At 55.3% G+C, this 14939-nt stretch overlaps 2 protein-coding genes across 4 annotated transcripts in view; one reads left to right on the top strand and one right to left on the bottom strand.

The window, feature by feature from the left end:
- Nucleotides 1-4145: 4145 nt before the first annotated feature.
- DNPH1 (2'-deoxynucleoside 5'-phosphate N-hydrolase 1) lies at nt 4146-7741 on the top strand. Its single transcript, XM_034991693.1, has 4 exons — nt 4146-4368; nt 6977-7045; nt 7214-7324; nt 7491-7741. Exons 1-4 carry the CDS (start codon nt 4146-4148, stop codon nt 7604-7606), a joined length of 519 nt encoding a protein of 172 aa, XP_034847584.1. The 3' UTR covers nt 7607-7741.
- Nucleotides 7742-8190: 449 nt separating this feature from the next.
- The window catches only part of CUL9 (cullin 9), a 37393-nt gene continuing 30644 nt past the window's right edge, over nt 8191-14939 (bottom strand). For all 3 annotated transcript variants that reach the window (XM_034991691.1, XM_034991689.1, XM_034991690.1), the window contains 10 exons: nt 11987-12127; nt 11663-11827; nt 11284-11447; nt 10868-10961; nt 10340-10414; nt 10111-10221; nt 9844-9961; nt 9335-9468; nt 8624-8697; nt 8191-8523 (listed from right to left, as the gene is read on the bottom strand). In XM_034991691.1, the coding sequence (XP_034847582.1) occupies nt 8334-8523; nt 8624-8697; nt 9335-9468; nt 9844-9961; nt 10111-10221; nt 10340-10414; nt 10868-10961; nt 11284-11447; nt 11663-11827; nt 11987-12127 (1266 nt within the window). In that variant the 3' untranslated portion in view covers nt 8191-8333. The remainder of the gene's footprint in view (nt 8524-8623; nt 8698-9334; nt 9469-9843; nt 9962-10110; nt 10222-10339; nt 10415-10867; nt 10962-11283; nt 11448-11662; nt 11828-11986; nt 12128-14939) is intronic.

The following is a 14939-nucleotide window of genomic DNA, read 5'->3' as shown; positions in this document are numbered from 1 at the left end:
GGTGGCTAAAGACCTATTTCTTGACATGGGTGGTGGTTACAAGAGTGTCTTATAATAATTAATTTGCTTTAAGGTGGCTTGCTGCAAGTGGATTTTATTTTATAATAAAAACATTTTTATTGGTATGTTCCATGAATGAATGAATGAGTGAATGAATCAGGTGGGGCACTGAGCATCAGTGGTCGTTAGCATCAAAAGAGAGACATCCAGACAGCATACGCCCCAGGATGGGAGTACACACCACCACCTGTGAAATAGTCTGGCCCAAAATGGAATCTGAATCTGATCAAGTCTCTAGATCCAACTCCAATTTACAGGACAGAAGAACACTTTTTTTTTTTTAAGATTTTATTTATTTATTTATTTATTTATTTGAGAGAGAGAGAGAGTGAGTGAGTGAGTAGGGGGAGGGACAAGCAGACTCCCTGCTGAGTGCAGAGCCTGACATGGGGCTTGATCCCAGGACCTGGAGATGACCTGAGCCGAAGGCAGATGCTTAACCGACTGAGCCACCCAGGCGCCCCGGAAGAACCCTTTAAATGAAACTACAGGTATATAATCAGTAAAGTCCAGACTATAGGAAACTCAGCAGAACAAATAAGGGGGCTGGGGGGAGACAATATGCAGTAGCAACATGTTGATTAAAATAGTCTCAAAAGGGACGCCTGGGTAGCTCAGGTTAAGTGTCTGTCTTCAGCCCAGGTCATGATCCCGGGGTCCTGGGATTGAGCCCTGAATCGGGCTCCTTGCTCAGCAGGGAGGCTGCTTCTTCCTCTGCCTGCCACTCTGCCTGATTGTGTTCTCTCTCTGTCTCACAAATAAAATCTTAAAAAAATAAATAAAATACTCTCAAAGACATATGAACCAATCACAACATGTGGACTTTATGTGGCTTCCACTTTTATTTTTTTAGTTATTTTTATTTCTTTAAAAGGTATATTTATTTATTTGAGAGAGAGGGGGGAGTGCACACACATGAGGGGGGGAGCAGAGGGAGAAGAAGAGAAGCAGACTCCCCACTGATCAGGGAGCCCAACGTGGGGCTTGATCTCAAGACCTGGGATCATGACCTTAGCGGAAGACAGACACTTAACCGACTGAGCCCCCAGGCGTCCCATGGCTTCTGCTCTTAAACAAATAAACTGTAAACAAACATTTATAACACTTCTAAGACAACTGGAGATTTGAACCATGGTAGAATACTTGATGATCTTAAAAAATCTTGTTAAGTATTTTAGTTGGGATAATGGTATTTTGGTTACATTTTTTTTTTAAGTATCTTGGGGCGCCTGGATGGCTCAGTTGGTTAAGTGTCCCAATTCTTGATTTTGGCTCAGGTCATGATCTCAGGGTCGTGAGACTGAGCCCCGTGTCAGGCCCTCTGCTGGGCGTGGAACCCTGCTTAAGATTCTCTCTCTCCAAACCATAAGAGACTCTTAATCTTAGGAAGCAAACTGAGGGTTGCTGGAGGGGAGGAAGGGAGGGAGGTGGGGGGATGGGGTAACAGGGTGATGGACACTGGGGGGGGTACGTGATGTAATGAGCACTGGGTGTTATATAAGACTGATGCATCACAGACCTGTATCCCTTAAACAACACATTATATGTTAATTGAATTTAAATTTAAAAATAAAAATAAAAGATTCTCTCTCTTGGGCGCCTGGGTGGCTCAGATGGTTAAGCGTCTGCCTTCAGCTCAGGTCATGATCTCAGGGTCCTGGGATCGAGTCCCGCATCGGGCTCCCTGCTTGGCAGGGAGCCTGCTTCTCCCTCTCCCTCTACTGTTCCCCCTGCTTGTGCTCTCTCGCTCTCTCTGTCAAATAAATAAATAAAATCTTAAAAAAAAAAAATTAAAAAAAAAAAAAAGATTCTCTCTTCCTCTACCCCTCCCCCCACTCAAGAGTGCTATGTAAAAAAATTCTTAATGGAATTACGCACCATGTGTGTAAGTTTGACACTGTAACGTGAAAAGTTCCATGGAACTGAACAATGACGGCATTTGTAGAGTACCTTGGGTTCTGTAAAGTGCTCTCACATACTTCATCAGAACCGCACCGTACTCAAACTGCGCAAGTGAGGCAGGAGAACATCTCTTACTCAGAGATGAGGAAACTGAGGCTCGGAGGCTTTAAGGGACCTGCTCAAGATCACAGAGCTAGCAAGTAGTAACTTGTCTGACAAGTAGTTAATGGAATTAGGATTCCATACCGCCCCCCATCAGGCTGCCTCACTAGACTGTGCACCTGCCTCGTTTCCCCCATCCCACCCCTTAGTGCCCCATCCTTCCACCTTGGGCCTCTCTCCATGGAGCTGGAGGATCGCAGCTGCAAGCCACGGCTGGCTCTGCATCCTCCCCCACCTGACAGGGACATAGAACCAATTTCAGGGTCTTGTTTGCCAGTCCTTCTACTCTTTCTCCTTCAGCCTGAGGTGGAAGGGGGATGACAGCCACATCACCAGTGTGAGCCCTAAGGATATAGAGGCTGGTTTATTTTCTTTAAGACACAGAGGCAGAAATAGGATGCTCTGTGTGTACATGTGTATGTGGGTTCCTCTCTGTGGGAAGAATGGAGGGAAGGCGTGAGCAAAGATAAGGAGGGTAGAGGAAGTTGCCGGTGAAGTCATATGGCACACGAAGCTTCTTTCTGAAACGTGCCTAAAGGTGTGTGTGTTTGTGTGTGTGTGTGTGTGCGAGGGGGTCTGGAGCCCTAGCGGACGGCTCTGCATGTATGTTTGCCCCATGGTCTGGGTACCTGTGGCTGGGCCCACCAGAGGACAGAGATATCCTAAAATCTCTTTGCCTTCTCTTTGTGTCTTTGCATTTTTTTTTAAGGTTTATTTATTTAAGTAATCTCTACACCCAACGCTCGAACTCACAACCCCGAGATCAAGAGTGGCATGCTCTTCCAACTGAGCGTGCCAGGCCGCCCTGTGCCTTTGCATTTTTATTTATTTATTTTTAATTTTTTAAAGATTTATTTATTTATTTGAGAGAGAGAGTGTGCAAGCGAGGCCTGATCCCACGACCCTGAGATCATGACCTGAGCCAAAATGAAGAGTCAGTCCCTCAACCGACTGAGCCACCCAGGCACCCTGTCTTTGTGTTTTTAAAAATTATTGTTGTCAGCCCTGTAACCCCATACCTTGGTATTTTATAGTTTTCATTCAGGAAGAATTCAGAAGGAAGCATGACAGAGCTTTCCTCTAGGGAATGGGATTGGGGTCTCAGGACTCACTTTCCACTAAGTACTCTCTTGTTCCATCTGATTTTTTTTTTGGTCCTGTGTTTGTATATTTCCATCACATAATGAGGGGGAAATCATTGTTATTACCAGGGAACAACAGTGTGTTTGCCAGCCTCCCTGAAGATCCTGCTTCTATCAGCCTACTATAGGGCTGAGCAGATTACAAAGTGCTGGCAAATATAATTTCTCATCTGAATCCACTCATTCACTCAACAAATATTTGTTAAATAGTTCCTATGTGTCCAGCACAGTTCTAGAAGCTAGGGATATAGCAGTTAACAAAACAGAGAAAAGTTCCTGCCTTCCTGGGGACTTACGTTCTACTGGGTATAAAAGACAAACAACAAAATTCATCAACATGCTAGGGAGAAGGCTAAAAGGTAAGGCAGGGGAGGGCAATAGGGAGGACTGAGAGCAGGAGGCTGCCATGTTGAATAGGATGGTCAAGGAAGGTGACCTGTGAAGACTTGTAAGAGGTGAGGGAGTGCTCCGGGGAGCTGCCTGGGAGTAGAGGGTTCCAGGCTACAGCGAATGCAAAGGGCATGGCCAGCATGCTTGAGGAAAGCCAGCGCTGCTGCGCAGAGTGAGAGTAGTAGGAGGTGGGCTTAGGCGGTGGCGTCACCAGAGGATGCACCCGCGTCTAGCTGAGACGGGGAAGGCCCGGGCCCGAGGGGCGCAGGAGCGGGTGCGGTATGGGCGACCAGCTGCGGCGACGAGGTCGGGGAAGCGGTGGGTTTCCCGCCGCGCGGTCGTCAGCGTCCGGAGGCTAATGCCGCGCTCGCAGCTCGCCCCGCCCACTCGCAGGCGCGGCCTCCCGGGGTTGGTCGAGTCACGTGACCGCGAGCGCGCGCCCCCTGGCGGCGGGAGGGGCGTGGCGGCGGCGGCGGCGGCGGCGGCGGGATGGCGGCGGCGGCGGTGGCCGGAGCGCGGGAAAGCGGGGAGCCGGGCCAGCCGGGCCAGCCGGGCCAGCCGGGCCAGCCGGGCCGCCGGGCCCTGTACTTCTGCGGGAGTGTCCGCGGCGGGCGCGAGGACCGGGCGCTGTACGGGCGGATCGTGTCGCGGCTGCGGCGCTTCGGGGCGGTGCTCACGGAGCACGTGGCGGCCGCCGAGCTGGGCGCGCGCGGTGAGGCGGGCGGCGGGGCGCGGTGAGGCGGGCGGGTCCTGCCCGGCTACCGAGATTGCACTCCCCCCTCCCCCCGCCCCCGGCGGCGGCCGTGCGACAGCCGGCCGCGCGTCCCTCCGGCCCGGAGCCCGTCCCCTCCTGCCCAGCCGGGAAAGGGAGCCGGGGCTCGGACAGCGGGGGTCCCAGTGAGCTTGCGGCGGGAGCCCGGTCTCCGCATTCAGTTGTTCTCTGGACCTTGATTCTTTCCTGGAGAACTTTCTTCCCCTCTTTCCAGGGACGGAGCAGGGAGGAGCAGAATGGGAATGAATGGGGCAGCTGCAGTTCCCGCCTCACCCGCAGGCATCTGCTCCCCCACCTAAGACAGAGCTTATCCTCCTGCTTCCCCCTTGGCGGTCAAGGTATCCACCCTCTCTTGGACCCCGAGGACCCCAGTTTTCACCACCACCATCTCTCTCATGCCCTCTCATCAGGCTGTTACTTCCTGACTGCTGGGTCTTTCTAAAGCGCCGCTTTGATTAGTTTTCGTCTGGAATCTCCGCGCGTCTTCTAGTCTGAAAGTTGTGCTTGAACTCTTGTACTTCTGCTCAGAAAACCTTTAAGTGCTTTCCCCTCGCCAGCCCCAGGAGCGGATCCAGGATTTGTGGGACCTAATGCAGTTTTGGAGACCTCTTTAAAAAGGTGTGATGTAGGGCGCCTGGGTGGCTCAGTTGGTTAAGCGACTGCCTTCGGCTCAGGTCATGATCCTGGAGTCCCGGGATCGAGTCCCACATCGGGCTCCCTGCTCAGTGGGGGGTCTGCTGCTCCCTCTGACCCTCTTCCCTCTCGTGCTGTCTCTCATTCTATCTCTCTCTCAAATAAATAAATAAAATCTTAAAAAAAAAAAGTGATAAAAAGGTGTGATGTAGTTTTTGGAATGTTGGTGAGGTTGGAGTCCAGAGCCTGCTGCCAAGAAGGAGTTCTTGAAATGTCTTTGGTGCAGAAAGGTGATTTTATTAAGGTGCGGGGACAGGAGCTGGTGGGCAGAAAGAGCTGCTACCTTGGGGTTTTGAGGAATGGCTGATTATATACTTGAGAATGGGGGGAGGTAAGGAGAAAGGAAGGTGTCCAAGAGGACTTTCATATGCTGAAGAAGATACTGGAGGCCTTGCCCTTGTCAAGCTAAGGTGGTTTCCCCTTTAGCAAAGCATTAAGACTGTTGGGAGCTTCCTGGAGGAATGTTATACCCTGCCTGCAAGTATTTGTCAATGGGCTGCAGGTTAAGGACATTTAATTTTTACCTGCATTTCCTTTACCTTTGTGTCCCACAGAACTGTGGAGGGGAGGGTGATGCTAGGGCTCCGGAAAATGGAGTGATGGGTCTCTGGAAGTTAGGTTATTGATACGAATGCTTTTTTCTTGTAAATTACTAAGACATTGGTAAACTCAGGGAAGGCTCCTGTCCTGCAGGACTGTGATCTCTGTTAGTTCACCCATTGTGTTTCCCTTCCCCTGGCTCTAGGGCAGCCGGGAGTGCCTGAGGAAGGTCACATGGATCCCTCCGGGGAGTGGGGCGGGGGTTGCCCTGTGTCAGCTTGTGCTTTGTCCTCAGCTTGCCTTCTGCTCCCTCATCAGGTGAAATCACAAAGCAAAATTGCTAGGGCGCTGGAAAGGGCCTCTCCAAGTGCAGGGCCCTGAAGCTTAAGGTTCGTTGGTTTCAGGGCATGTCCTGTCCACGCCCCCCACCCAGTGGTACTGGAACTTTAGTGTGCTCGAATGTCGTCTGAGGGAACTTGTTTAAAATGCAGGCTCACATAGCAGTCTGGGGTGAAGGCTTAGGATGTATTTCTTTTTTTTTTTTTTTTAGATTTTATTTATTTGAGAGAGAGAGAGACAGAGATAGTGAGACAGAGAGCACAAGGGGGGGGAGAGGGAGAAGCAGGCTCCCCACAGAGCAGGGAGCCCAATGCGGGACTCGATCCCGGGACCCTGGGATCATGACCTGAGCCGAAGGCAGACGCTTAACCGACTGAGCCACCCAGGCGCCCGGATGTATTTTTAACAAGCTCTCCGGGGATTCTGCTCTGATGTGGGCAGTAACATTTCATCAAGCCAGAACTGAGAGCCTTAATCCTCTGACCCCAGGAAGAGCCTCTCCTCTACCTTACTTCCCACCGCCTCCTACTGGTCGTGCATTGTATTCCCGCACTGGTGCTCGAAGTCTGGTGGGGCTCCCAATCGCCTGGAGAGCCCTTGGGGCAGCCGGGTGTCCTGTCAAGCGTTCAGCTGATGCAGCACCCACCAAACCTTGCGAGCCGCTCAGCTAGACTCTGGTTGTTCATCTCCTCTCCATCTCTGATCCCTGACCCACAGTGAGGGAACAGTCCTTCCCGTAGTCTCCTCTGTGCCCCTCATCTGGCCCTAATCACGCCCCCCCTGGAAGTTTTCTTGTGGCTATATTCCGTTTCATCCCTTGCCTGGAGCCTCAGTGTTGGGTGGGTCCTCGGAGGTCATCTAGCATGCCTTCCCCCCTCGCTGAGCAGGACAGAGGGGTGGTGAGGGCACAGGAGAGGTACTGAGTGCTGAGGACCAGGCAGGGGCTTGGCCTTGACCAGCTTTTCTTCCTCCACAGGGGAAGAGGCTGCTGGGGGTGACAGGCTCATCCATGAGCGGGACCTGGCCTGGCTGCAGGAGGCAGATGGTGAGTGGTCCCCCCTCCTACCCACAAACTCCTCTGAGATGTTAGATCCCCTGGACACGCCTGTCATCCACACCAGGGAGGGAGTTCCCTTCTCACCATGCCCCGACTCTGTCATCTGTCCCTTAACAAGCCCCAGATATTGAGCCACGGTCTCTTATTTCTTCCCAGTGGTGGTGGCAGAAGTGACCCAGCCATCGTTGGGTGTGGGATATGAGCTGGGCCGGGCCGTGGCCCTCAATAAGCGGATCCTGTGCCTCTTCCGTCCGCAGTCTGGCCGAGGTGAGCGCTCCAAGCCCTGGGTTGCCCCTCCTCCCGCCCCAGCCTTCTGCAGACCCAGCCCTGGGGGGCTCTGAGGACAGTGCCTATCCCCAAAATGGGACAGGGCAGGGAGCGGAGAGGGGGAACGTGGATGGAAGGAACCTTCACCTCCCTCCACCCTTCTCAGTGCTTTCAGCCATGATCCGGGGAGCAGCAGACGGCTCGAGGTTCCAGGTGTTGGACTACGAGGAGGGCCAGGTGGAGGCCATGCTGGATCGATACTTTGAGGGTGACCCTTCCTAGCAGATGGCTGCCTCCCCTGACCCAACTGCTTGATTTAACCCCACTTTGTTAATTCTTCTAATCCCAGACTCTGCTCTAGTACCCTTCCTACCTCTTAGCCCCACTACCAGATTAAAAGGTATGTTTAAAATTCTACCTATGTCGTCTATATGAGTGATGGGGCAGAATAGGTCCTCAGGAATATCATTTTCTTTCCTGCTTCACTTCAAGATGTAGAGAGACCCGTTAACATTCTGTAGGCCCCCAAGACAGAGTACTTCCTAATGCCCTCAGACTCATGCCAGGAACGTTCAAGAGTTTGAGGAAGGCTGGCCCAGAGGGTGGCCGTTTCTCGGTCTCCTCTGATGCTGGGTGGGGTTCTGGGACAAATGGGCAGGCCTGCACCTGGCCCTGGACCATGCGGACCTTCATTTCCCTTTGTCCAGCTTAGGTCAAATGGGTCTGCTTTGGGCCTTCTCGGAGAACACAAGCGTCTACAGGTCTAAAAAAAAAGTGAAGAATGAGGGTTGGGGGTATACAGAGGGAGTGGGGAGCTGACGCTAGCCTTTGGGGACGCAGCTGTGCAGGCTGCTTCCAGAGAGGGATGTGGAAAAAAGTTTATTCAGTAAACAGAAGGTACTGCAGACACTGGGAATCGCCTTCCCCAACAATGGCAGGAAGGGGCGACCTCCCCTCCTCAGCCCCCAGGACTCTGGGGTGGCTCCACGTGTTCCCTGTGTCCTGCCCCTCAGTCGTAGGCCTCATCATCCTCCTCATCACCGAAGAAGAAAGTGTCTCGGTCCAGGTTCTCGGACTCCTCGTCATAGGAAAAACTGTCGTTGTCCAGCTCCTCATCAAACTCGTCCTGCTGCCACTCGGGCACATCATCCTCCTCATCCTCCTCCTCATCCACCTCCAGCCCAGAGGAGCCCTGGGGCCTAGGGAGGGAGGGAGCCACTTTCAGCCTGAGGCGAAGCCACGCATCTCCCACACCCCTGCCTCCCACACCCCTGCGGCGGCTCTGCCCACCCTACTCACTGACTGCCAGGCACGTTGGATCCTTTCGCCTCTCGGGTCTCTAACGATGGGCTCTGCAGACCAACCCTGAAGTCCTGGCGAGGAGCCGAGGAGATGTGGGAAGTCGGAGAGTAGAGGAGTACCTGGGCCTCTGCCCAGCATTCCTTCACCCACCGTTCTCTGCCGGCCTCCTAGGGGCGCTCCCCGCCCCCCCACAGAGATTCTCCCAGCTCCTTTCCCTCCCTCATCCTGGGACTCCACAGTCCCAAGCCTGCGCGTCACGGAACTCCGGGGGACATGGGTCGTGCCGGCGAGGCACCCCGCCCTTGTGCTTCAGGAGCTAACAGTGTATGTTCCTGTCCTATCTACCCAAGTTATTTACTCCTCTGTAAGCTCCCTGAGGGCAGGACTCCTTGTTCAGACACAACATCAGTGTATTAGAGCTGGGAAGGACCTCAGTGGATCCCCATCCCAACGTTCCCACTTGGGAAGTATGGAAAAGTTCCCCGAGTGATTCTGATGAGCAAGCATCTGGGCAAATACCCTTGATGTGGGCTGACTCTATTTTGTAGCACTTGCCAGGCGGTTACGTGGCAGAGCCCAGCCACATCCAGCAGGCCGGCCCAGGAGCTGGGGTGCACGCCCAGGTCTCCAAACAGCCACCCTTCCTTTTGCATCCCCCCAGGGCAGGGGCTGTGCTGGGCCCAGGAGGCCCCGGGTTGGGCCGCATACCTGGGTAGAATGCTGCAGGATAGCCAGCAGCCTCTCCTGGATCCTCCGGAGCAGCTCCAGGCCGGTGCTGAGGCAGTCGGCACGCAGGAGGCGCAGGGACAAGGCCAGGTCTCCGCACCGCAGCAGCGTCTCCTCTGCAGAGGGGGCAGGGCACAGGGGCTCCCTTGCTCCTTCCGTTCCTCCCTTCAAACACCTACTGAACATCTACCAAGTCCTACCCACACCTACCAGGCAGGGCTCTAGGCTAGACATTCCATGGGGCCTCCATCCCAGTGGACAGGGGCAGATGGTAATCGAACAGGTCAGGTGAAGGCCTGTGCCCTGAGGCACCTACAGCAAGTACCACATCCCTTCATCCCTGAATTTTAAAAGGCTGGTCGCATAAGGCTGTGAAGGAGGAGGAGGAGGACTGGAGTGGGGGTGCCACTTTGCCCACTCTGCTGGGAGGGGATGCTGTGGGGGTGGACAGGCCGGGGAAAGGAGTGTGCGAGCGGGGACCCAGGCCGCACCGAGGAGTATCTGCAGGGCGTTGGTATGCAGCTCCAGGTTCTCGGTCTGCTGCTCCACCACGTCCATGTACTCTGTGCCCTGATTGTAGAAGCTGTACACGCAGGCGTAGGCCAGCACCTGCGGGAGCCCGAGTCGGCCTTTCCTTGCTGAGCCTCGGCACCGCCCCGCTCCCCGCTGCCTCATTCCGTCCGTCCCCGGGGGTTAGAGGCCAGTGGCCGGGCCCGCCCGAACCCCTTGGTACATCCCCCCGCCCCCGCCCCCACCACCTTGCGGGCCTGCTCCAGTCCCCGGCAGGCGTCACTGAGGAAGGTGAAGGATCTGGGGGGCGGCACCTCGTGGATGGCAGACACGCGGTTCCGCAGGCTCACGGCAAACTCCTGTGCGGGGCGAGGCGGATCAGCGCCACCCACCCGATTCAGATCTGGGGCCCCTGCCCTGCCGTCCACCCCAGCCTTCTGACCTCCTCACCCACACAACCGTTTCCTCCCAGCTCACCCGGGCCTGGTGATGGAAAGTACATCTCTCGTTATAGTCCTGAAACCGCTTCTCCTGGCGAGCTGCTCTGCTTACCTGGTAAGGACAGGTGGAGAGGGAGGGCTCTTGGGTGCTTTCCTGGGCAGGACAGGGCGGACACACAAGGCACCCCGCATGCAGGCCTTCGGACTCTTCACCCAGACCTTTTCATTTAATCCTAACTCCGTGAAGTAGGTCACATTACTCTCCCCCTCTGCAGGGGAGGATGCCGAGGCGTGGGCAAGGAAACTGGCCCAAAGCCACCTACTAAGCAGGGGTGCCAGGCTCTGACGCGAGGGACAAGCTCTGCTCTGCTCTGGCTTGGTGCCTTGGAGAATGCACACACCTCCCAGGACAGAACTCCCAGCACCTGTAGGCCCAGGTGGCTTCTGTCTTCACATGGAGCCTCCGTCCCAATAGCTCAGGACACAGAACCCTCTCTGCCCAGGCCTGCAGCCACATCCCATCCTGGCTGCCCTTGGGCCCCCTGGCCCTGGCCCTGCCCCTTACCATGGCAGAGCAGTTGTAGTAGTCTTTGTGATTTGGCTTCCAGGACTTGAGGCAGCGCCAGCAAAATCCGTGGTTGCATTTGGCACAGGTCATACTATGGAGGAAGCTGGCTGGTCAGAGGGCTGCAGGTCCCACCGAACCTGCCCTGGCCCCTCCGGGCCCTGACAGTCTCTTTAACCTTACTAACCTCTAGTGAACACACCCTCGCTTCCGAGCCCCATGTGGTGCAGACTTTAAAGCAGGGCAAGGAGCGTTAAGGTGCAGGCGTCACCGGAGGGCGCCACGCTGGGGGTGGTGAGTGACTGCCCTCCTTCGCTCAGCCCTCTGGGAAGCCCCACGGGCCCTCCGCACCACCAGGCCTCCCACCCTCTGCCGTGCCCTCTGACCCCACCAATGCCCGCAGTAACCCCTCTTACTGCAGACACCCCTCGTTCTTCTCAATGGGAGCCTGGCAGCTGGGACAGCGCTTGGAGATGAGCTTGGCCAGGTGCTTGCTCTGGGCCTCCACGCTCATGCCGTCGTAGTAGCCGCCGTCGTCGACCCACTGGGACATGTGGCCACAGCTGGCAGGGTAGTGCGCCTAGAGAGGGGGCGGGGAGGTCACGGCTGAGCCCTGAGCCCTGGCCAAGGGTGGCGCCGTGGGTGTGCAAGGCAGGGAGGTCGCATGTGGAGGACTGCAGGGGGAGGAACAGAGCTCGACCCGGTGGCAGAGGGGAGGACAAGGCAGAGTGTGTGAGTGGGGGGGGGGGGCGCGGAGAGGGGTGCTGGCAGGGGCAGGGCTGGGCAGGCACCCACCTCAGGGAAACTACAGTTGAAGCAGGAGGCCCAGCCACACTTGGAGCAGGTGGTCCCACAGCCCAGGCCCTGGCGGCACAGGATGCGGTCGCAGCCCTGGGGGTTGGTGCACCAGGTCAGGTTGGAGCAGCTCTCCACATAGCCACGCAGAAGGGCCTTCTCGTACTGTGGGGACATAGGCGCCACCAGGTGAGGGCACGGCTCTCCAGGACGCCACACCTCTGTAACCACCACCCCTCCCCACCCACCCTCTGCACGCCAGTCCACTCCCTGGGGCCTGTCCCTCTGGCTGCACGTGGCAGCCTCCCGCAGAAGAGGGGCTACCTTGGAAATGACGTCTGGTGAGGAGACAATGGCCCGGATAAAGGCTCCCGTGGGCTGCGCAGGGCAGTCAGCAATGGGGCAGGTGCAATTCAACACAAGGTTCTGCTCAATCCGAGTTGTCAGATACTCATTCCAGCAAGACTGGGCGGGGGGAAGGGAAGGAGAGGCTGCTCAGGGACAGCAGGGATGCAGTACAGGACGCCGGTGTCCTGGTAACTCACCTCGCACCCATCCCCGACAATATGGAAGGCCAGAAACAAGCCTGCTCTGGAGCCATCTCAAAACGGACCCTAACCTTTCTGGCTTCTATGGGTTTTCCTGGGATTGGCCCAAATCACAGTTGCCTTCGAGAATGTGTGTGTCGGGATGGTGGCCTCATTTTAATTATTGCTGGGATGGACATGGAGAGGATGGGTAAGAGAATCAAGAAAAAGATGATTCAAGTGTTAAGAAAGATCTGGAGAAAGCAAGAAGGTCAGAGAGGGAGGCCTAGGGCAGTAGGGCGCCTTTTCCCCCACCCGGTGGCTGGCCTTGGACGCCGTGAACACTTCTGTGGCCTCTCCTCCCAGCTCCATCTGCTCACCTGGTTCCTGGGTGCTCCCATCTCCCCAGACTCAGCCTCTTCTCCACAAAACAGCCTTGCCCACTGCATTCCCCCAATCCCAGTCACCAGTGTTGGAAGCCTCACATCTCTCGATCCTTTTCTAGCTCCCACGTCACTGCGCCACCCTAAACCAGGCCCTTATCCCCTCACCCCTAAATTGCGGCAGGAGCTTGTCCCCATAAATGGTCTTCCTACCGCGATCCCTCCTCCATGCAATCCACTTGGTTCAGGCGTGATCAGCAGCCTGAGCCTCCTAAAATACCCCATTAATGACTCCCTTCCTTCACACTGCCGACTGCAGAGCTTTCCAAGATGATGCATCTAGACCCCGGGAGACTGCATGAATCCGTATCAGTGGAACCAAAGCTCCAGGGTAAATGAAAAGTGCCTTACCAGACTATGTGTACTCAAAGCAAAGTACTAAACAGAACAAGACCCTTTTTATAGTGAAACAAGCTCAGGTAAACTGGGAAGTTGAATGCAGAATTCCTGCATTTTTGAGATAAGACAGGAAAACGCTCCAAATTCAGACCGCACACTTGCAGGCACCCGGGGTCCCTTAGAGCCTAGAGGCCAAGGCTGGCTTCTCAGCTTGGAGCCCATCCCACTTCCCTAAGGAGCCCCTCTGCCGTGGGCTTGTTCTAGCTTCTGCTGTCCTCCCTGTCTGGCCCGCCTGGAATGCAGTCTCCAGCCTGTATCCCCCTCCTGCCCCTGCCAACCCTGCCTGTCACTCAAGGTCACACGCAAAAGCCTCCTGGGACAGCCCCAAGCCCCAGGATTCCCCTTCTCTGAGTTCTCTTGCATTTCGCTGTGCTGCTCAGCTGTGACTTATTCACAGGCTCCTCCTTGGCTGGGACTTGTCCAGTGAGCCTGTTTTCCCCAGGCTCCCTGTCTCTACAACTCTGCAGGGGTGTCTGTGCAGCTCGGCACCCTGGGCCTGCTTCTCTTGCCCTGCAGGACACTAGCCAGGCCTCTCCACTTAATTCCAAATTCCCCCGTCTAGTCCCAGACAGGTATCCAACAAGAAGCTCAAACTTCACATGGCCAGAACAGACTGAATTCCCCTTCGAAAACCTGCCCTCCACACTGAGCCCCAGCCGCCATCTTGCTCAACTCAGTGGATGACACATCTCATCCACCCAGATGCTCAGGTTAGAAATCCAAGAAGCACCTTTGATTCCCCTGTCCTAAGTCCCCATGTTGGCTCCACCGAGCCCTGTCAGCTCTGCCTCCTGATACTATACCCCAACCCGTCCACTTCTCTCTTCACTGCTGACCCTGGGCCAAACTCCCACCACCTCCTGGCTCTTGGTACAACAGTCTCCCGATGGGTGCCCCAGCTTCCACACTTGATCCGCCCAAGCCCTTCTTCCACATGCAGTGATCTTTTCAAAAATATAAATCAGATCCTTCCTATCACTCCCCTGCTTAACCCCACCATGGCTTTCCGTAAAGTTAAGCCCACCGTCTGTCAATCCCAACCCAAATGGGCCCCTGTGTCCCTCCCAAATCTCTCCCTCAGCTGTCCCACCACGTCACTGCTTTAGCCACCAGGCTCAGCTTCTTCGCACTCACTGTCCCCTCTGTCTGCCACACTCTTCCCCTAGATCGTCACCTCCTCAGGATGGCCCTCCCTGACCTCCCCAATCTCAAGTCCCTGACAGGCCCCTCCCCCAGTCCTCACCTCAGTCACTTCCTATGACGTGACCCTGTTGTATTTCCTTCCTGCACTTGTCATGAGAGTGTGAGGGAGGGCCCTGGGGCAAGACCGCCCAAGTCCAAATCCTGGCCTTGGGCAGGTGACTTCTCCGGGCGCCTCCATCTGTCTCCAGCAAAATGGCGACAGTAAAAATACCTACCTCACACAACTACCACGGAAATTAAGCAAGGTAACGCATGTATCGCAGCGGAATGGCCCAGAACGCATCCCCCGTAAGTATGAGCTGCTGGTATTATTAGCTCTTGGGTTATTTCTTGCTTGGATTTCCCCACCTCCTCCTACAGCAGCATCCAGTGCTGTGCACACAGTGAGTTTGTGACAAATATTAGTTGAATGATAAAGTGAAAGTGGAAAGGAAATAATTAAGAACCTGGAAAAAGGGAGCACAGGCAACAGTGTGAGAAGAGTAAGCTGAAGCCGAGAAAAAGGGAGGAAGAAAAAGTACCCGTATACATGCATGTCAGTGCTCATGTCCCAGATCACCCACCCCTGCGGAGACGCTGTTGGCAGAGGTGGCTAGATTCATGGCAACAAGCGTGCTTGTCCTGTTAGGTTGAGGTATTTGGGCCTGGCACCAGTTCTAAGAACTGTGAGGCAGGGAATATGCGACACTCAGCACCCCGGTTCCC

The sequence above is a fragment of the Mirounga leonina genome, unplaced genomic scaffold (assembly GCF_011800145.1).
Source record: "Mirounga leonina isolate KUSES-001 unplaced genomic scaffold, KU_Mleo_1.0 Mir_53, whole genome shotgun sequence".
Lineage (NCBI taxonomy): Eukaryota > Metazoa > Chordata > Mammalia > Carnivora > Phocidae > Mirounga > Mirounga leonina.
The sequence above is the reverse complement of the archived record's forward strand: the minus strand, read 5'-3'. Positions and strand labels throughout refer to the sequence as shown.